We start from the raw sequence: 22,304 nt of genomic DNA on the forward strand, positions 1-22,304 counted from the left end.
TCACAGCCAAGGAAGCACAACAGAAATCATGGTGGATGCTGCTCAGTAGTTTATCCTACACTCATATTTAGCTGGCTTTCTGATTCAGCCCAGGACCAATTGCTCAGAGAATAGTGTTGCCCACAGTGAACTATTGCCTTCACCATCAACTAACAATCAAGACATTACCTCATAGACATGCTACAGACCGAACTAATAAAGACAGTTAATCCTTTGAGATTCGTACATGTTATGGTGACGTTAATGCTAACAAGGATAGTCACACCCCTCCACCACATACATACAATGCTCCTTATTGAAATTTTGGAAGAGACAGGGAAATGTTAAAAGAAAATAAAACAAACAGGGCTTTGTCCCACTCCCTTATTTGCTGAGTTAATCTCTGCTTCAAACTGCAGTTTTCTTCCAGAGATCTTCCTATAAGGGCTTTTGTACACTGTGTGGATTTTACAACATTGGTCATGCTCTTCATACAATTTTACCTCAAGACATCTTGGTTCAGTTTTGTCATAGTTATTACCTCCTTAACGGTCATTTGGAAATATAATATTGGCAATTCTATCATGTTCTGTGAAGTAAGTGCCATAGTTTATTGTTCTCATTTCCTTCTTGTTGGACATGCAACCACCCATGGTCTTTCAATACATATGCAAAGCATTGTGGGGCAAAAATCTCTGACCACACGTTGGTCATATCCTCAGGTTAGAGTCCTAATTAAAGAAGACTGCTTTGTATTAAACAGATTTATTTAAACTAGAGCTGAATTTAAAATTAAATTTAAGATTATTTCATACTTCAGTGCAAGCATTTCAGGACCAAGTTCATGCTTTCTAAAATTGCAGTTTCTTTCTCTTTTTTTTTTGGAAAAGTGGGATTTTATCATTTTGAAAAATTATACTATATGTTGTGTTTTAATTTGGGATGTTTCATTCCATAACATTTCACTTTTCTGTTCCTAGTCTCTCATATGTGGCCCTTCATTTGATGTAGCTTCCATTATTCCATTTCTGGAGCCACTCCCAGAAGATACTGTTGCTGGCCTCAGCGCTCATGTTCTATGTCATACAAGATTACAAGAGTATGAACAATGCATAGACACGCTGCTCGAGAGATGCCCGGAGGCAGTCATTGCATATGCTAATCAGGAACTGAAGGAAGAACACTGGGTATGCATTTCAGGTTGTGCTTTCTAGAAAGTCTTGATCAGTGGTGATAAGACTGGATAGTTTTGTTGCTTATTTGCAGAATGACGTTGTTCTTGTTAGTGTAGCTTTACTGGGCTGTGTGTCCAAAGAACACGTATGTTTAATGTTAGACATTTTGAGTACTTTTTAGATGCTATTAAAATGCATGGGGATGATCTATCTCATCTTTTAAGAGCCCTGGTTTCTAGCTGAAATCAGTGAGTACTTGGAGGGCTGGGCGACGTGTGTGTGTGTGTGTGTGTGTGTGTGTGTGTGTGTGTGTGTGTGTGTGTGTGTGTGTGTGGGGAAATACCTTCCCTGTATTGGGCCTCTGATTTAGCAATTAGTAGAGTTTTAGCTTTAGCACTTTTTCTGGTTCTTCTTGCCAGCTAAGATAAAAGGACATGTCTGTGTTTTTCCTTGAAAATAAATGCGTACATGTGTACCTAAAGTCACAGGCCTTTCCTTTCATTTGAGTTTCATCAGAAGCCTAGCTGTTGATAAAACCCTTGTTGCAACAGAGGTGATGCCTTGGCCTAAAGAGTACATTTTTCTGTTTGCTCTAGTCTGCACAGCCTTCTTTCTCTCATAGAAATCTGAGGATAAGATGGAAACTAAAACGTATTCATTTTCCCTAAGTTAGATTCTGTGGTGGAAAAAGCTGCTGCCTGAACTTTGTCAGAAAGTCAAGTGTGGTGGAGAGAAACAACAACTTTATCTGTCATCTTTAAAAGGTATGATTCTCTTTTTTTGGATGATTTATGAATTTTACTCTTCAGTTTTAAGTAGGACAAGTTCTGGATTTCTCTAGTATTGCTTGTTTGTCTCCACAATATTAAGTGAGATGCAAAGGTCATAGAAGTCATCTGGAGTTTTTTCAGCTTTCGTGTTGCACCTCACACTTGATCTTCACTCAGCACCTGTAGTCACAGAGCTCATGCTCTTTTAGCAGACTTTTAGCAGGTTACTGTCATGGAAACTCATAATTCCTGTTTTTAAAATATTACGGAAGTTTAGAAATTTAGCTTTTTAATTTACTTCATGTAGGAAATTAAGATTGGTAGGGGGCTGGAGAGATGGCTCAGAAGTTAGGAGCACTCACTGTTCTTCCAGAGGTCCTGAGTTCAATTCCCAGCTCACAAGCATCTGTTAATGAGATCTGGTGCCCTCTTCTGGCGTGCGGGCATACATATTAAATAACTAAATAAATATATTAAAAACATAACTGTAACTATTGAAGAACCATATGTTCTTAAATTCCACCTTGAACATGTTAATTCCAGTTTTCTGCAGCTTTGGAAATATTTGAGTTTTTATAATTCATAAAATGCTAGAACAAACGCTGAGTGCTCTGTGTGATTTACCATTTTTTTAGACTGTAGTATCTCAAGGACTGGCATAGAGTTGTATTCATTTCATGGTGCAGTCTCCTTATCAGCATTGAGTTCCTGTAGGGAAGGGTCTGTGGCTGTTTACTGACAGAGTCTCATTTCTTTGAAGTCTTTCTGTTGGCAGCTATAGTGTACTGGGAAGAACTTCTATCAGTAGAGTCTTTGGAATTGGAACTGAGTTCCGGGCCTGTCATTTATAACCCAGTTTTTTTTTAAATATTAGATTAATGAGAAGTTCTTAACTGACTCTAGAGTACAATGTTGAGTAAATTTACAGGATCAGGTTGAAGGTGGTGAACAGGGACTTACCCAACACATGTAGGAACCTGAAGATTTCTTCATCTTTCTACTGTGGTGTTATTACCCAAACTTGTCACTTTGCTTTGGAAAATTATCTGTGTTGGGAAGGCTTCCTCCCCATCCCATTAAGGATGCTAGTCAGCATTTTTGGCTTCTCCCTCTATCACTACCACCCTAGTTATAATAAATCCAGTATCTCCAGATGCTGCTAGGTGTCACCTGAGGACAGAATTATACTTGTTGAGAACCAGGGCACTAATGCAGAGATATTGCATTATTAGAAATGAGAGTGAATAGGTGGCTGATTTTAAGGAAGAATTTGTTAATTATTTTGAAATAATGAACTATTATTTTTTAAATTTATTTATATACTTTTAGGTGTATGCTTGTTTGGTGTATGTGTATGTATGCCCATCATGGGTATGCCTGCTGCACTCAGAGACCAATAAAAGTGCATCAGATCCCCTGGAACTGGAATTACAGACAATTGTGAGCAAATGTGGATACTGGGAAAACAAACCCAGGTCCTTTACAAGATCAGTCAGTGTTCTTGACCACTGAGCCATTTCTCCATCCCACTACTTTTATTTTTAAAAAGATCTAATATTGTAATATATTGTAAAAATATGGTTTTAAAAGTAATTTAAAATCTTGACAGTGAAATTAACTATTCACCTTTAGTGAATATATTTTAGACATGCTGGGGAATTTTAAGTATATAGACTAACTTCTATCTAGATCATTCTTTGATCTCGATTTCAGTAGTTGGTGAGTAGAATAAAGCAAGTAATATTTTTGTTTGTGCTTATGCAATGTGCATATGTTTCCTGTGCCCATATATGCATGTGTTTGGGCATACATGCTAATGCAGTTATTTGCAAAGATCCAGTGTTGACATCAAGTGTCTTCCTTGACTACTCTCCACCTTACAGATTGAGGCAGGGTCTCTGTCTGCATCTGGAGATTGCTGTTTTGGCTACTTGGCTAGCTAGCCAGCTTGCTCTGGGAATTCCCTGTCTTCTGATTCCCACACAGTGTAGTTACAGATGGGCTACTAAGCCCACCTGAATTTTTATGTGGGTTCTGAGGCTTTCAGTCATTGTGCTCTCATGACAAGTACTCTTCCCATTGAACCACATTCATAGCCCATATTTTTATATTTTATTTATTTATTGATTGATTGATTGTGTGTGTTCATGTGTGCATATACATGTTTGCATGTGCTATGATGCACATGTCAGACAGCAACTTTGGAGTTGGTTGGTTCTCTCTTTCTACCTTTTTGTGGTTCTAGTGATTGAACTCAGGTCATCAAGTTTGTGTGGCATATACCTTTACCTGCTGAGACATCTCACTGCACCCTTCTGCCCCCTGTTTTAATCTTATCTTATCTTCAGTTTCTCCAACTGAACCACACATCATGCCTATTAGTATATTATCTTTGGAAGGAGGCCTGAATAAAGTAAATAAATACATTAATGGACTCAGGAAGGAAACCAAATGAGAGGTTAGGAGGAGCCTTTCAAATACTGTACAGAGAGCCCCACTGGTGTGAGAAGAGAATTGAACAGTGGTGATATTTTAGTGACTTTGTATCTGCTCAGTACTTACCCCAGGTAAAAGTTCTTGTATCCAAGCTACTACTTACAGGCTCCACATTTAGGTAAATAAATGTGTTGGATAGGAAAACATTAATAATTTATGTGTTTCATATGAATTTTGCAAGCTAGTTAGTGGTTGCTGTTTATTAAGATCATCTTATATGTTAGAGAAATACCTTATTATAATTCTCAGAGAACTCTTGAAGCTAGCAAATGGTACTCAGGATATTATAGATGAGGACACTCTCTTGGAAGGCTCAGTAACTTTTTATAAGATTTACTTTTATCATTTTAAATTGTATGTAGGTGTGTGTGTGTGTGTGTGTGTGTGTGTGCATGTGGATGTATGTACATGAATGCAGGTGATCTCAGAAGGTGTGTGTGTGGGGGGGTAGGGAGTGTGTGCACATGAGTGCAGGTGATCTCATAAGCCGTGTGTGTGTGTGTGTGTGTGTGTGTGTGTGTGTGTGTGTGTGTTTGTGGGTGTATATACATGAGTGTAGGTGATCTCAGAAGGTGTGTGTGTGTGTGTGTGTGTGTGTGTGCATGTGGCTGTGTATACATGAGTGCAGATGACCTCAGAGACCTGAGGTGGCAAATCTGAAACTGGGGTTAACAGAATGTTGTGACACCTGACATGGGTGCTGGCAACCCAAACTAAGGTCCTCTGGAAGAGCAACAAATGCTGCATGTAGGTTGAGGAGTATCCATCCATTCTCAGATGTATCTCAGATGATTGCAAAGCTGAAAGTCCTTCCCATGTGTCACTGCTGTAGAGTTCTTTAACTTCTTAGTGACAGGACAGGCTATCACATTGTTTGAAGGATAGTTTAGATTGGCAGAAGACTGAGTGGGTTGCACAGTAGCCCTGGAAATGGTTTGTAAGGAGCACACAGGAGATGATACTGGAGTAGGGATAAAGATGGGAGAAAAGAATGTTTTCTAAGGAACACTATTCTTAGGAGAACAAGGCCTTGAAAACATTCTCATTATTTATTCATTTTTGAGGAGTGAGGGAATGTGTGAATATATGTGTATATGGTCATTGTTCCTTAATAGCCATCAGCCTCTTTTTGAGATAGGGTTTCTTACTGGAATCTAGAGCTAACCAATCAGGCTGAGCTAGCTGGCCAGTGAACTGTGGGGGATCTACCTAACTTTGCCTTCCCAGGTCTGGGATTGCAGGCATGTAGCAATGCCTGGCTTTCCTTTTCATGGGTTCTGGGGATTGATTTCAGGTCTTCAAGCTTATGTGACAAGCACTACACCAACTGAGCTATATACTCAGCTCTCTGAAGTCATTGTTATTAGGGTAGGGCAGCACCAACTAAGAAGTAATAGAAACATAAAATTGCATAATTATTTTAAAATGTTTGGCAACCCCACCTGCACACGTTCTTTTATTGGTGCTGAGGAGTGAATCTGGAAATTGTATACACTAGGCAAGGGTTCTATAGTGCCCAACCCCATTAAATTCCTTAATATTGAAAATGTTTACTAGAGTACTTTACTATTAGAAGAAAAGGTATATGCTCATGGCAAAAGATTTATGCTTATTAACAACATGAAATCTCATTATAGAGGGGAACCTATTTAGGAAAATGTTTCCTAGTAAGTAATGGTGTTAATGTCCTAGCAAACAGTCTTTATACACTAGCAACAGTCCCAACATTAAAGCAGCATCCAAATGATTATATTTTTCATTAGAAAATGATAGAAATAGATTAAAAGACAAGATAGCAATCTACCAGTGAATTGGTAACTTAAATTCCAGGGGCTAACTACTAAATAAAATTTGAAGGGCTCTAGAAGAAATACATTAAGAATACATGATATGTAGACTAAAGAGGTTTGTTTTGTTTATAAATCTAGTGTTTTGTTGCTTGAAGGAACTTTGAATCATTAAGAACAAATTTGTAAAAAAAAATGGACTTTAGTTGTAACTTATGTATTCTTCTTTCCCACAAACAGAAGCCTTGTCAGTTATTGCTGTGGGACTGGACCTGAAGGATTTCTTGAATGTTCTCCCAGAAGATGGTGCTGCAGCCTTTTTCCTGCCCTACCTTCTTTTTTGCAGCCGGAAGAAACCACTGACTTGAAGTTATACTTTGTAACATATAAGCGACTGTACTTTAAATGCTCAGTCCTAGATAAAATGATCCCAAAGGGTTTCATATTAATGGGTATTGAAGCTGCTTTATGGTGCTTGCTTCCCTTACCATGTAATGGTAGCTGTTCGCTTAATCTACAAGCTGAACCCACTTATTTGTCTAGAATGTGAAAAACCTCAAGATACAACAAGATCTCTTTACATGCATTTCCTTTTAGTTTTTATTGTTTTTGCTCTGTATCCTATGTGGGCCTGGAACTCATTACAGATCTTGTGGTGACCTCAATCTATGCAAAACTCCCAAGGGTCACAGTTGTGAAGTGTCATGCAGGCATTTTCAAAGCTGGAGACAGCCCTCTGTTGTGAGTAATGTCATGGATTCAGTGCTAGGGGCATGACAATCCTGTTCACCTTAGAGTCACTGGAAGAAAATATATTGCAAGTTTGTGTAAATGCTCCTCTTGCAGGTCAAACAATATCTTCATTATTTCAGATTTTTCTATTTGGATTATTATTTTGTTTTTTTTTCATGTTAAGTATGAGAACCATGTAATGTTTCACTCCAGTGAAAGACTGTATACTTGGCTTTTTAGCTACTTTTGAAACTCACGGTGTGCTTCTCTCAGAATTAGGTGAATGTACTCATTGGACTGTTAGCATGACTTGTTGTGTTCACATATTTTCAGTCAAAGTCTTGTTTCTATTCTTTATATGTATATACTCAATCTTTCAACCACAGTATATGAGGAAATAAAAAAACTATCATGATGTTCACATCTGTCTTTTTAATAACTTCCTTGTTTGTTGGTTGGTTGGTTTTTTTGAGACAGGGTTTCACTGTATAACAGCCTTGGCTATCCTGGAACTAGCTATGTAGAACAGGCTGACCTGAAACTCACAAAAATCCACCTGCCTCTGCCTCCTGAATGCTGACATTAAAGGAGTGGCCCACCATTGCTTGTCTTGTTTGGTTTGTTTTAAAGATATATTTATTTTATGTGTATGTGTGTATGCCTGAGTTTATGTACATTCATTGTGTGCTTCCAGGTGTCCAAAGAGGCCAGAAGAGGGCATCGGATCCTCTAGAACCAGAGCCACTGGATATGGGTGCTGAGACGTGAACTTGGGTCTTCTACAAGAGCAGCAAGTGTTCTTAGCCATTGAGCCCTTTTAGTAACCAACCTTTTGTTGTAAATTGTAGTATCCAAGCCCAGCTCTTTGCTAGAGCCTGCGAACCCAGTAAGGCTCTTCAAAAATGTCTACTTACTCAACAGTTTCTATGGAACCCTGACTTAGTCTTCCTACTGGCAGTTTCTTAATTTATTATTTTATTATCTGAATTTTACTTTTTAAATTTAATACTATTGGACTCTACCTTTTTCTAGTTCCAGATAGCACCTTTTGGCCATCTTTTCAGATTTCTGTAAAATACAACTTGCTGTCTTCATTTTTCTTTCTTTTCTGTACTCTTAGGCCTACCCCTTTGCCCCATGGTTTGTTAGAATGATTGATGAGAAGGCAAGAGTTGGAGACCATTCAGCGAACTTTGTAGTGATCCTGTGAGGACAGCCAAAGACAGCATCTGGTCATATGTTTTGGTTTATTTGGTGCTGTTTTACAAAGTACTAACAATGCAGGAATAAGTGGACTATGAGAAGCAATTCTGCTACCCAAAGAACAAATACATGTCATGATTTGATCTGTCCATCAGAAGTAATGCCAGTTCCCTCACAAATGAACAGTTATGTGGCTTCGATTTAAAAAAACAAAATGTTACAGCCAATCCAGCATAAGTGTTCTATTCAGTGTCACATACATTGTTATAAATCATTGTTCTTTTTTTCCACTGATCACCAATTTCTTTCAGCCAGATTTAGTCTCTATAGAAAAAGAAATTTTAAGATGATTACTTAAAATGGTGTGTTTTATATGGTTAAAAATCTGTACATGGGTGCTTTACATTTCTTCAATTTTTAAAATACTAGTTACTTTGATTAGTTCTTATTAATTCATTTATTTTTCATATGTTGAAAATCTCTCATCCTAGTACTGCTTTAATTTAGGAAAATTTGTTTTCTTCTTTGCAAACGATCTTAATTAATCATAAAAGAGAAAAAACAGTAAATTTACTGTGGAAAATCTTGGCAGATACCACATTCACCCAAAGCTCAAAGTTCAGCAGTGATAGGCACATTAGGAGGTAAGACCTTCTACTAGAAGGGATGAGCCTGAGTATGATGAGGAAACACTGAGTGGACTCACATGGCAGAGTCTCTAAGGTGACAGCTACTGTATTACAAAATGTCCCTGGAGGGTTTGATGCTCAGCTCCTACATGTTGGCTCACAACCATCTATAATTCAGTTCTAGGGGACTTTTTTGGGACTCTGTACACACCAGGTCCACCAGGTCCACCGATATACAAGCAGGCAAAACACCTCTGCACATAGAATTAAATTTAAAACAAAAAGAAGTCAGTGATGTCAAAGACAAAAGTGAGAAGTCTCCAAGGATCTTTGTATGACCTGGGATTTTCTTTCTCTGTAAAGAACATGGTAGGATAGTTGAAATTTAAAAAAGAGTTATAGATTTTTATTATTTTTTAAATATTCTTGACATTGATGATGGTATTAGGTTATATGTAAGAATATAATTAGGAAATACAAGTTTATATATTTGCACACGTAGGCATGCTCAAGGGCAGGATGGGGGGTGAGAACAAGAAGGCAACTGTAACTTTCTAAGTATGGAAGGTCTGTGGGAATTCTTCTGAAACCTTTTAAATCATGACTTAAACTATGTTCAAAGAAAGTTTCAAAAATTCTACTTTATCAAATGAAAGTTTTTAGACATTCACCTAAAAATGTTTATCATTGAATTGACTTCCAGTTACTGATGGAAGAAAATGCAGTGATCCACAGCCAAGCACTGGGCTGAGCCCCTGGAGTTCAGTTGAAAAGAGGGGGGAGAGAGAATATGAGCAAGGGGCTCAAGATCATGATGGGGAAAACCACAGAGACAGCCCATCTGAGCTAGTGAGAGCTCAGGGATTATTATAAACTGACACCTGGGGAACCTGCGTGGGACCAAACTAGGCCTTCTAAATGTGGTGACAGTTATGGAGATTGGTCTGTTTAGGGGGGCTGGGGCTGGCAGTGGGACCAGGACTTATCCTGGGTATGTGAACTGGCTTTTGGAGCCCATTACCTATTGTGGGATACCTTGTCCAGCCTGATTGGGGGGAGGGGCTTGGTCCTGCCTCAACTTGGTATCCCAGACTTTGGTGACTCCCCAAGGGAGGCCTTATGCCCTCTGAGGAGTAGATGGGGGGGGTGGGATGGGATGAGGTGGGAAGGAGGAAGGGGAAGGAGGAGGAACTGGGGTTGGGATGTAAAAATAAAATAAACTTTGCTATAAAAAATGTTTATCAAATGAAAGATTTTAGATATTCATCTAAATTTAGATCTTCCCTTCCTTCCTTCCTTCCTTCCTTCCTTCCTTCCTTCCTTCCTTCCTTCCTCCTTCTTTCTTCTTTTGGTATGGGAATTTTGCCTGCATGGCATGCATATCTGTACACCACTTGCGGGCCTTGTACCCACAGAGATTAGAAGAGGGCATTAGATCCCTAGACCTGTAGTTACAGTTGCACAACTGGAGTTACAGAAGACTATGCACATGTGGGTGCTGTGAATTGAACTCTGGTCTTCTGGAGGAGCAGCCAGTGCTGCTAACTGCTGAGATATCTCACTCACTAGCCTGCAAGCTTGTTTATTTAGAGCAGTGGTTCTTCACCTTCCTAATGCTGTGATACTTTTAACACAGTTCCTCATGTTGTGGTGACCCCCAAACATAACATTATTTTCATTGCTACTTTATAACTGTAGCCTTGCTACTGTTATGAATCTTAGTGTAAATATCTGTGTTTTCTGATGGTCTTAGGTGATCCATGTGAAAGGGTCATTCGACCCTGCAATGGAGTCACGACCCACAGGTTAAAAACCACTGATATAGAGACTTTCTCTTTTACTTTGTGTAGCCTCGTTGACTTTTTGACTTTGGTCATGTTATCGGCAGTAAACCCAATAGTTTAGTCTTAGGTGGTTGTGCATTACCAGTAACTCCTTTTTTTTTTTTTTTTTTTTTTTAATTTTAGTGGCAGTAGTGGGTTGTTGTTGTTGTTGTTTTGTTTTGTTTTTGTCAAAAAAGATGTAAGAGCAAAAGTTTATTTACAATAAGGTGTAATCTTGAGTGACTTAGATTTATACTACATTGACTTGGACTGGGAACACAGCTCAGTAGTAAAATGCTTTCCTTACATTTGCAAAACCATGGACTTTGTCCCTAGGACCAAACACACACACACACACACACACACACACACACACACACACACACACTCATACAAAACTTGCACACACATTCCCACTCCTTTCTATTATTTTTAAGAAGGAAGCATATTCTGGATGTAACTTCCTCCAGTTAGATTTGCCATTTCTACTCCTAAAATTCTCAACTACAGTGCTAGGATTTTACTTTTTGTTGTTGGTATGTATTCACAAAAAGATTGTTTATTTTTCTGTGCTCTGTGTATGTGCAAGTATGTGTCTAGGTGTCTGTGTACTTATACATATAAGAGTTGAAGAAGGGGCTGGAGAGATGGCTTAGCGGTTAAGAGCACTGACTGTTCTTCCAGGGGTCCTGAGTTCAATTCCCAACAACCACATGGTGTTGAATGAGATCTGGTGCCCTCTGCTGGCATGCAGGCAGAAGACTGCATACATAATAAATAAATAAATAAATAAATAAATAAATAAATAAATAAATAAATATTTTTAAAAAAAGAATTGAAGAAGAAGGAATTTAAATTTTAGTTTTCCCAGTTCCGTTAGAAGTAGACCTTCTCCAGCAGCACAAAAAGAACTGTTCTGGATGGTGACTGAAGTTATATTAGGCTGGGTTATGCTTTTATGTGGGAGGTACTACAGAGAAACATGTTAATGTTTTCTCTGAAGAAAGAAATGAAATTCTAAATGTTCATTTATAAGTCATGTTGCTTTCTTGTTAAATGGAATAATGTGATTGTTCCCTTACACCAGCTTTGGGTGTGATTACACTGTAAAGTTAGTGCCCATGGTACACTTAGTCGATGCCATTCTAGCTGAAGTAAGTGATAGCCCACTGACCTAGCACTAAAACATTCTATTATAGAGGTAGAGAAGGAAGACTTCAGGGCTGCCAGTTCACAAGGACTTCATACCGGAAGATGTATTTAGACAAAGCAGGAATCTTAATTGCACTCATAATATATACCTAGAGTTACTATCTGGATATTCACCTTGATTTGGTAAGACGGTGTAGGTAGTTACCATTCCAGCATGAACATGGTCAGTCACATGGCAGTGGAGTAACCAGGTTCCAGGTGTTTGGGGAAACATTTCTAGGGTTTGATATGTTCCAGGGAAAAGGTCAAAGACATCAGAACTGTAAATTCCCCTGTGCTTTATTAGAAAAAAATGATAAATGTTAGAGTTTATTCAGTAGTCTTTCATCAGTCATCTCCAAGTATTAAATAAAAACAGAAATATTAAAAAAATGAATCCCTCCATATTTTATGTAGTGAAATATGTGGTCCTCACCTAAAGCCTTAGCACTCTGGGCCATCAAGGAAGATGTGAAGGAGGACATTGATTAGTCAGGACTACTATGTTTAACACCATGCTTCTGGCTTGCCTCTTTGTCAGAGATTGAGCTACACAAAGCAGCCATACTGTGGTGTCAATTGTGCTTGTACCTATGATAGTCTATCTTGTTTGTGAAACTGTAAGGCAAAGATAGTATAATGGAAGCAGATAGAGAATTTAAATAACAGTGACAGTTCAGGTATTCTCAATCCCTGTCACTGGCATATTTCTATGGAAATGATATTGAAAGCCCATTACGATATATGTACAGAAAACAGTACAGATTATAAAATAGACATTCTGCAATGTGCCTTTTTCTTTTGAAAACCAGTGCGTTTTTCTACATTAGTTTAAAAACAGGGGAAAACACGTCTTAAGAGGACCATTGCTTTCACTAGGTAGTAGTTCTGGGGATGTGAGTTGCTTGACGCCTAAGTGTTAATTCACCTAACCCAAGATATGAGGAGGCTGGTGTAGCAGTGAGATGGCAATGCTGTTAGAGCCTTCCTTTTTCATAGATATCTCTGATGAAATGTATTCTTGGCTTAAATTAAAACATACTAAGCTGAGCAAGAATGACGACTGTGGTGGTTCTTACCTTGTATCGGAAGCTGTGGCCATGAAAGTGTACGGTGTGTAAGTCTATTTCATTGCCCATTCCCATCACGTACCAATTGACTTCATCTCCCACGTGCATTGTGAGGCCTTGTAGATTTCCAAACATTTTTCCATTAATAGCTGAGGAAAATTTGATACATTTCAGAATAGTTTAAACCCATAATTGTTTCTCAGGAATTATTACTAGGTCAACATAACAGAGCTTACTTCACCAATATCACTGCGATTTTTCAAGGTACTTCATATGAAGAGCCTTAATACTAATTGCGAATTTATTTAAAAGGGAATGAGGGTTTGTAATTGGGAGAGGAATTAGTAAAGATTTTTAAACATAGCCCTATTTTGGTTTTGAGCAGAATTTTACATTACAATATTTTTAAATGAAACAGTCCTACAACATGATTTTCTTTGAAAGAAGAAAGAGGTAAAAAAGGAAAGTGGTTTAGAATAGTTTCCTCATACCATGCATTTTATTGCTTTCTATGAATTCCTCATCCTCTTTGTTTACTTTCTCGGGATGATCAGAGTACTTTTTGATGTTGTCATCTAAGTACCAAGATTCATTCTCATCAAATACTAGAAACAAAAGGGAAAACTCCATTTTCTTTATAGGATTGAATACTTTCACGTAAGGTTTCCGACAAACAATCAGTGGGCCTATTAGTCCACTATAGAGATCCTGAAAACAAGCAGAAACTGCAGTTATCTTCGAAGTGTTGGTCATGATTTTAGAGAGCTGGGACTCTATCCACGTCCCAGCAGTTCTGAAGGGATTGGGTTTAGTGGGATACCTAGCCCAAAGGAAAGCCACCATTTACTATCTTCATACTTGACACGGTTAATGATGAAAAGTAGGTGGGTCATTTGAGTGATGTGGAACTTAGATTTTTAAAAAAAGTGGCTTAACTCATGATCTACCTGAATGAACATGATTGGTTGTTTCTTTCATAAGCTTGTGGACTTAGCAGGATGAGCCAGTTACTCTAAATCCATGTCTGAATGAAACAAAACCTTTTGCTGTAGGAGAAATGAGTAGAAGCCAAGGAAATTGTCCAATGTCATGGAGAAACAGAATACTAATGAATACCCATGTGAAAGACCACACTTAATTCTTTAACATCTGAGGAATTTGGTGTGGCCAGGTGTCTGTGATGGCAGATTGTGTCTTATATCTTTCTTGTATTAGTGCTGTATTAGTGAAATTCAGACAATGTCATAAGCAGCCTCTGAAACACTGGACAGAGAACGACAGTAAATCTACATCTTAGTCCAGTTATATTGTTTGATCGAAAGAAGACTTGGAAAAGTCTGGAGCCTTGGAGGCAGCAGTTGAGTCAAATTACAAGTACTGAAGTGTGAAAATGGAGAGAAGTGGGCTAGGCAATTGTAAGAGCAAATTATCTGGGTTATCCGAGTGGTTCAAAGTTCTTGCTTGAATGAATGGATAGAGCAGCACTTAGGTTGCTGGTATTTTTCAACAGAAAATGGAGGGGAGGAAGACCCCTTTAGAAGGTGCTAGGTTTTAAATCTGGGAATTTCTGATGGAGGTACCCAGCATGGAGCTGTATTGACATATCGGAAACTCAGAAGGGATTCTGATCAAGATTTTGTTCCACAGAATGAACAGTGTACCATCTCACTTGAGAGGGCTGTTGGGGGATTTTTGGCTTTGTGATATTTTATTGAACAATACATATGTAAAGTTCTGATTGCCTGTTGGGATTGCTTTTATTACAACAAAGAATTCTGAGCCACATATCTTACTTTTTGCACCTGATATGTTTTCATATCAAAGAAAAATAAAATCAGTTTTGTAATGTTTATTAGGTGTTATCAATAATCAACCAAAATGAAATAACTATGACTGTATGTTTAAAAGCAAACAAACTAAAAATGCAAACTGAAATAGATTACAGAGCAACTTATTTTCCTGGGATTTTGACATAGATTGGAGTACAGGAAAACTCTAACTTTATCTTCTTTCAATTGTCTCTCTATCTGGAGAATTCTTACGGAACAAATGTTTAAAGCTTACCTTAACTTTATCCACAGTTGAGTAGTAAGCCCATGGAATACAAGCCGTATCCTCTGCTCCAGCACCTGATCTCTCTGGGATTTGCCACATGTAAGTGCGAATTTCACCTAAATTAACCGAGTTACATGTCTGGTTATATTTGGCTTATATCTGACATACACGTTTCATATGCTTGTATATCTTATGTACACATACAATATATAGATATATTAAGCCTTGGCAATTAGTGATGCAGAAAGTAAAAATGTCAAGATATTAAAAATTAATAGTAGTCAAAATTCTTTCAGGAATTTAGTGAGTGTATGTATATGTGTGGGGTGTGTGTGTGTGTGTAAGTGAGAGAGAGAGAAAGAGAGAGAAAGAAAGAGAGAGAGAGAGAGAGAGAGAGAGAGAGACCAGACAGACAGACAGACAGACAGACAGAGTATTACATATCACAACACACAAGAAAGTTGGGGTAGTTTGTGAGAGTTCTCTCTTTCAACCATGTGGGTTCTGGAGATGGAACTTGAGTTATCAGGCTAAGCACCTTTACCCATCTAACCACCTTCATGTCCCTGGAGTTCAGTTCTAAGATAGACTAAGGTATTCTTATGTCATTATATATTTGCTCTCATTTACTTGTCATAACAAAGCCAAGGGTTGTCATTCTAATGTCATAGTTTGAAGAAAATGAGTGGATCCATCTTTCCTTACTCTGAAGTAGGTTTTATTAATATCTTTTTTCTGTGGATACTATGTGGTTACTCCCCGCCACAGCACATGGCTCATGGTGTTTCTATACTGATGCTGCCCTGTAGAATCAGCTTCCCCCTTCCCTTCTTTCCTGCTTCCTTCTCACTGTCTTGCTCAATGTGCTGATGATTCTTTGCAAGGAACCATGAGACCACTGATGTTAAAGGTCACTGATTTCTCCTAATTCTGTCTACTTCTTCTGTAACAATCTGGTTCTGTCTCACCATGTGCTTCTTTGTCACTATTCTGTCACAAGCAAGACATATACTGTTTTGAAGATAGTTACTCTATCCCCTTACTGTGTCATGTACTGTCTTCCCATGTACTCCTGGCTCTTTTCCAATCTAACCAGTTACTTCAGAACTTCCTGTATATCTGTCCACAGACCTTGACTTACGACTACTTTCATGAGCTGGTCCTGTCAACCGTCTGTCTAATTTGTTTAGATAGACTTTACCATACCTGTGAACATAGTACTGCCAGAGTAATACTCTGGAGTCTGAAATCCTTTATTAGGGAATCAAGCAAGAATTGAGGTCTGTTCTTAAGGGATGTGTGGGCTTTCCCCCCTTTTCTCCAGCCATCGCTTTTAGTCCCAATGTCATCATACCTTATCCAAGCAGAATTTTTTACCAAGAACATAAAATGTAAATGTAACACTTCACTGTCTCACTTCTGCCCACCACTCTTTTTTTTCAGATTTTTAAATTTGAATTAGAAACAAGATTGTTTTACATGACAATCCCAGTTCCCTCTCCCTCCCCTCCTCCCCCACCCCACTCCCAACTAAACCCCTACCTATCACATATCCTTTCTGCTCCCCAGGGAGGGTGAGGCCTTCCATAGGGTGTCATCAGAGTCTATCATATCCTTTGGGATAGGGCCTAGGCCCACTCCTGTGTGTCTTGGCTCAGGGAGTATCCCTCTATGTGTATTGGGCTCTCAAAGACCACACCAATGCTAGGGATAAGTACTGAACTACTACAGGAGGTCCTGTAGATTTCCAAGGTTTCCTCACTGAAACCCAAGTTCCTGGGGTCTGGATCCATCCCATGCTGGTATCCCAGCTATCAGTCTGGGGACCAAGAGCTCCCCAATGTTCACTGCCCACCACTCTTATTTCCATAAGCTGCTCTTCTAGCCTGCTCTGTCAGCAACGATTGATTCCCAAAGCCCCACAGTCACCATAAGACTGTGTTCAATTTTCAGCAGGACTTTTTGGTATCAGAGTCAAGTAGAATTACAGTATGAGAACTTCTTACCCCTTCCTCTGCTTAGTCTCATTGTTAATTCTAATTATGGTATTTTTTTTCATCCTTTTAGTGCAGAATTTCCCTAACGTGTCTTTAATGCTGCCTGCCATTTTTCTCTCCCATAGTCACTTACTCATAGGTCACCCAGAAGAGCCTCTTAAAAATTGATAATAAGATAAATCCTCTTTAACTCAGGTGAGTGTTCAGTATAAAACCTTGATTCCTAATCATAGCCTCCCAGGACTTTATGCCATACAGTTTCTTGTCTCCTTGGTTCCCATCTGCTAACATTCTGTTCCCTCTTCACTCTGCTTGCATCTCTGGGCTCCTCACCATTTCTAAGAGACACGAAGCATGCTCCCACTTGAAGACCTAGAATCTTGCCTCACAATTAACTTGTGCTGCTCTTCCCTTATCATTTAAGTCTTCACCAGTGTCCAGTCCTACTGATGGTCCTACCTAAAACAACACCAGTTTCTCTCTTACTCTGATGTGTCTTTTTCATATCCTTGGTTACAACTCAATAGTATCTATGTCTTTCTTAGCAGATCAAGAGAGAAAATTTTGCTCTCTGTTTTCTTAAATTTATAAAAGTAATTCAGAGCACTCTCTTTTTTTGTTGTTTGATATATTTGGGGACTGCTACGTTTTTAAAACAAATCCCTTTCCTGTAAAATAATTTTAATTTCTACTTGTGTGTACATAATGTATCTAGGTTTTAATTCCCAAACCATAGACATTGTTTGAGAGGCTAGTACATGAATATTCTACCCCACAGTGTAGCAGATGCTACTTCAAATATGTTCTAGGTGAGTGGAGGGAGCATCTATCTAATTCACTCTTCCATGTTTGTAAATGTTGGGTACTTCCATGTTCCTTTTTACAGCCCCTCTGCAAACTGGTTTGGCACAAAGTACTTGTACTCAATCACCCACAAAGAGCTAGTCCCTGCATCCTCTGTCCCCATCTTTGCAATACCTCATAGAATACTCATTTAGAAGGACTATCCTTTACAGTAGCGGGCACTTATGGAGTGGCAATAATATCTGCATGATGTATCCCTCTGCCCTCAGTACCTGGCAATGTTGGAGCAACTGTAGAACTCTCTGTTTTCACCCCATGGGCATGTATTGAATATGGCCTGGTTGCCATATTTTTAAAGACAATTTTAATTTTGTCTCCAACATCTGCATGAATTTGAGGACCTGGCAAGAGTGAAAAGGAAAATTAGTTTGCTGTCTTGTGTTTTGGAATGTCTGTGTTAGTGATAAAAGCAAAAGTCAGGTAATTTTTCAGTGTGAAGGATGGAATCTTTTCCTCCCATGGCTTTCAGCTGTTACAGTCCGTGATTTATTTCTGGTCCCAGAGGATGTACATAAAAACACGAGATAGAGCGCTCTAAATATGGAGTCCATACTGTGTTCTTATCCAGAGTTCCAGGAGACACTGCTGCCTGAAAATCCTCTGAGGGTCAGAGGTCTAATGCAGAGAGCTGGTGGCAGGCCAGGAGCCGCTGTGCACAGTTTACTTTCAGGGCTCAGTGTCTGGACTTCCAGGCAAAGGGTTGTTCTGGTAAAGGATGAAGCCTGTCCTCCAGCTTCTGCTCTCTAGCCAGCTATAGCTTTTTCCTGTCACATGCATTTCTGTTACCCTCAACAATGCCATTAGCTCTAGAGCAGCAGTTCTCAACCTGTGGGTCTGGACCCCTTTAGGGGTTGAATGACTCTTTCACGGGTGTCACCTAAGACTATCAGAAAACACAGATATTAACATCATGATTCATAACAGTAGCAAGATTGTGGCTATGAAGTAGCAATGAAAATAATTTTATGGTTGGAGGGTCATCACAACATAAGGAGCTGTATGAAAGTGTGACAGCATTAGGAAGGTCTAAAGTATTTCACTAGGGAAATTGTGATATTGTGGAAGTATTGAAAGGTTCAGGAATTCAGCACCTCATAGGTTTCAGGTTATACATTCTGCCTTAATTTGGCTCCTGAAAACCTAAAGGCAACTTCCTCCAGATTCTGTGTAAAGAAACACATTTTTTCAACCCCCATATATATCTTTTCTTGTGATAAATTACATCTTAATTTTCATATATATCTTTTTTGTGATTACATCTTAATTCTCAAATAAATATTTGTGCTTCTTGTTGGAGGGATGTGTAGTAACAAGAAGAGTTTGGTTAAGGTTTTGGTTAGGAGGTAATTTCTAGGAACTTCATCAAAGCTATAGGCATCAAGTAAAAAAAAATGAGACAGGGCTTGTCTATGTAGCCTTGGCTGTCCTACAACTCACTCTGTAGACCAGGCTGGTCTTGAACTCAGAGATCCACCTGTCTCAGCCTCCTGAGTGCTGTGAATAAAGGCGTCCACCACCACTGCCTGGCTAAGTATAAATAATTTTATCAGTGTACGGATTAATACATTATTCCTGATAGAAATAAGTGGCATTATATGTATTCTTCAGCAATCACAAACTTCTCTCCTTTATTGAGTGATTTTTAAAAATAGCTTTGATGTATGAACTAGAAAAATGCAATCTATATACATAGATGCCTGCAGCTCTTGTTGCTAACCCAAGGCTAGCGGGGTGGGTCTGTTCACCTTACCCAGGATGCCCAGGTGCACATCTTCAGCTTCTCTCTTCACCTGCTCTCTGAATGTGCTGTCAGTAAACTGCCGATACACGGCTTTCTTGTACTTTGAGCCTATGTAAAACTCTTCTTTATCCAAAAATGCATTTGAAATACTAAAAAAGATAAATCAACGTAGGTTATTTGCTTTCATGAAAGAAAAGAAATTGTCTTAATTTTTGAGTCAAAATTGTTGTGAGAAGTTATGTTCGTTAAATTTATTTTCCATCCCAGTAAGAAAAAAAATAGACTTTAGAAATAGCAAGGTGTCATATAAAGAGAACTGTTTAGTGTGCTGCTTCAGTCCTGGCCCTGATGCTTGCCTAGCTAAGTGGGCCTTTCAATCAATGCTGTCTGTGGAAGCCTTAGTTCCTATGTTCCTAAAGAGAGGCATTGATCAAATCATCTCATCACATTTTTCACTCTAATATGTTATGAAATCCAGATTCAGTCAGGTAGGAATTACTGCAGTATTTTCAGTCAATAGCTAATATAGCACTTTTTTATTTTTATTTTTATTTTATTTATTTATTTATTTATTTATTTATTTATTGGTTTTTCGAGACAGGGTTTCTCTGTGTAGCTTTGGAGCCTATCCTGGCACTCGCTCTGTAGACCAGGCTGGCCTCGAACTCACAGAGATCCGACTGCCTCTGCCTCCAGAGTGCTGGGATTAAAGGGGTGTGCCACCAACGCCCGGCCATTTTTTATAGTCATTTTCTTTCTCTAAAGTTTTAGTTAACTAATGATTTTTTTAACCACTTTAGCCAAATCACAAAACAACCTTTTAGTCCTTTCTATATCAGACCACACTCATCACTGAAACCAAACTATCTGGCTAGCCACTGCTAGCCAGAATGTTTTCCTGTCATCCTGGGCCTACCTGTCCAAGAGTTCACCCTCATCCCTCAGATCATGTGAACATGAGGTCACATGATGAAATGACATGATAGAGCAGACATGCCTGGGAAAATTAAAAAAGGGGGACACCTAGAAGTATCACATGATGTCACATAATGCTGAGACAGATGGTTTTAATGTTCTTGTGGCCATTCATGACTTGAATTTATTCTTACTGTTTGTTTTGTTTTTTAGCTTTTTCAGTGTTGGTGACATAATGGCTTTAAATCTATTTTCCTTTAAGTCTTAGAAGAAAGAACTGCTAAGCATTTAAGAAGTATGCAGTAGAATTAGGAATACATAATGACCGATCATTACGCTAGAAATAAAATCAGGAGGGGGAAATAAGCAACACTGTGACTGTTCTCAGTTTGGTTTGAAGGTGAGTAACAGTCCATCAGAAAAGCAATGATGCCACAGAATCAGAATAGCTCAAGGGAAGTTACCCTGTGAGGATGGTGCCAAGAGAAGTAGAAATGAATAAGCACAGATTCCCAGAAAGTGATCATTGCTATTGTTTAACACAGCTGTTGCTTCTTCTAAGGGTTAGTGTAACTCTTTAATGAAAGGAGACCTAAAATTGCAGCTGAGCACTTTGGGAATGTGAGACCGGAAAGTTACTTTTGTTCTTGCAAACGATGCAGCTCCTTTTCCCAGGCCCTGCTTGGAGAATAGTCCCATTCCACCTCCACTGCTGCAACATAGTAGGTCCTTTCTCCCAGGTAGAAAACAGGATCCTCAGAATGCTGCTTGCACTGGTTCACAGTATATTTTTGCTTCATACCACCTGTGTAGTGATCTGTTGTAAGACACTCTACATCAAAAGTCCCTGGAGTGGCAAAATAGAAAACTTATCAATCAGTATTTTTTGCTCGGTGCTTTTATCTCCCAAACTTACTGAGCATCAGTTATTACCTCAGATCACCAAGCTTCCCACAGCTCTGACCCTCACACCACCCACTGTTCACTTTTCTCCGATGGCAGAAATCTCTTTACTGATACAGTGAATCAAGTGAGGCCAGAAGCAAGTTAGCATATTTTCACGATAGGATTGAAATTCTTTCATCCTTGCTTTAATTTAATTTACCCACTGAGAACCAGGCCCCCAGATGTGTCTGAATGTGAATGGCTACTGTTCTTGTTTAGAATACCTAGTTGCAAGCAGTCAGCAGTCAACTCCACATCGAAACTATAGAGATATGATGAAAGTTTACATGTACAGCACATGCAGGAGTCATTTTCTCTAGCCTGCTTTATCACAGTTATTTTTAAAAGGATTGAAAACGAACCATCCCAGAGATCTGCTGTTTGAAACAGGGAATACAATCTCTCTCTCTCTCTCTCTCTCTCTCTCTCTCTCTCTCTCTCTCTTTCTCTCTCTTTCTCTCTCTCTCTCTCACACACACACAAACTCTCTCTCTCTCTCTCTCTCTCTCTCTCTCTCTCTCTCTTTCTCCTCTCTTTCTCTCTCTCTCTCTCACACACACACAAACTCTCTCTCTCTCTCTCTCTCTCTCTCTCTCTCTCTCTCTCTTCTTACTTATCTCCTTCTATTCCACCCACAAACAGGAAGGAGGTGTGTACTTCAATAATAGTGATCCAGTCACTCTCTTAAGAGAAGTTCTATTTGGGAGGCATTGAAAGAGTTTATCACCTCATATGTTTTGTTTTTTTTTTTTAAATAGGATTTTCAGACATGCCAGAAATGTTGAGTTGGGGGAGGAATAGAGGAGAGCAGGATGAGAGATACCATATCAGAGGGAGCCATTATAGGTCCGAGGAGATTTCCAGATACCTACAAAGATGACTCGAACTGACAATCTAGGCAATGCTGGAGAGGATAACCTAAATGCCCTTTC

At 38.9% G+C, this 22,304-nt stretch overlaps 2 protein-coding genes across 3 annotated transcripts in view; one reads left to right on the forward strand and one right to left on the reverse strand.

Moving 5' to 3' along the window:
- The window catches only part of Hps3 (HPS3 biogenesis of lysosomal organelles complex 2 subunit 1), a 36,860-nt gene extending 29,500 nt beyond the window's left edge, over window positions 1-7,360 (forward strand). The window contains exons 15-17 of one of the 2 annotated variants that reach the window (XR_003480466.2): window positions 960-1,166; window positions 1,824-1,918; window positions 6,448-6,581. Coding sequence is in view for 1 of the 2 variants with exons in the window: in XM_027392109.2 (XP_027247910.1) it covers window positions 960-1,166; window positions 1,828-1,918; window positions 6,448-6,575 (426 nt within the window). In the remaining variant the exon portion in view is untranslated. Of the gene's footprint in view, window positions 1-959; window positions 1,167-1,823; window positions 1,919-6,447 lie in introns of both variants that reach the window. The other variant, XM_027392109.2, reaches the window with a different exon arrangement.
- A 4,202-nt stretch (window positions 7,361-11,562) lies between these two features.
- Window positions 11,563-22,304, reverse strand: part of Cp (ceruloplasmin) — a 39,201-nt gene continuing 28,459 nt past the window's right edge. The window contains exons 12-18 of the mRNA XM_035451037.1: window positions 21,067-21,274; window positions 19,522-19,661; window positions 17,984-18,112; window positions 14,920-15,026; window positions 13,347-13,563; window positions 12,865-13,004; window positions 11,563-12,083 (exon numbers count right to left, since the gene is read on the reverse strand). Of these exons, the coding sequence (XP_035306928.1) occupies window positions 11,883-12,083; window positions 12,865-13,004; window positions 13,347-13,563; window positions 14,920-15,026; window positions 17,984-18,112; window positions 19,522-19,661; window positions 21,067-21,274 (1,142 nt within the window). The 3' untranslated portion in view covers window positions 11,563-11,882. The remainder of the gene's footprint in view (window positions 12,084-12,864; window positions 13,005-13,346; window positions 13,564-14,919; window positions 15,027-17,983; window positions 18,113-19,521; window positions 19,662-21,066; window positions 21,275-22,304) is intronic.

Source organism: Cricetulus griseus, assembly GCF_003668045.3.
Source record: "Cricetulus griseus strain 17A/GY chromosome 1 unlocalized genomic scaffold, alternate assembly CriGri-PICRH-1.0 chr1_0, whole genome shotgun sequence".
Taxonomy (NCBI): domain Eukaryota; kingdom Metazoa; phylum Chordata; class Mammalia; order Rodentia; family Cricetidae; genus Cricetulus; species Cricetulus griseus.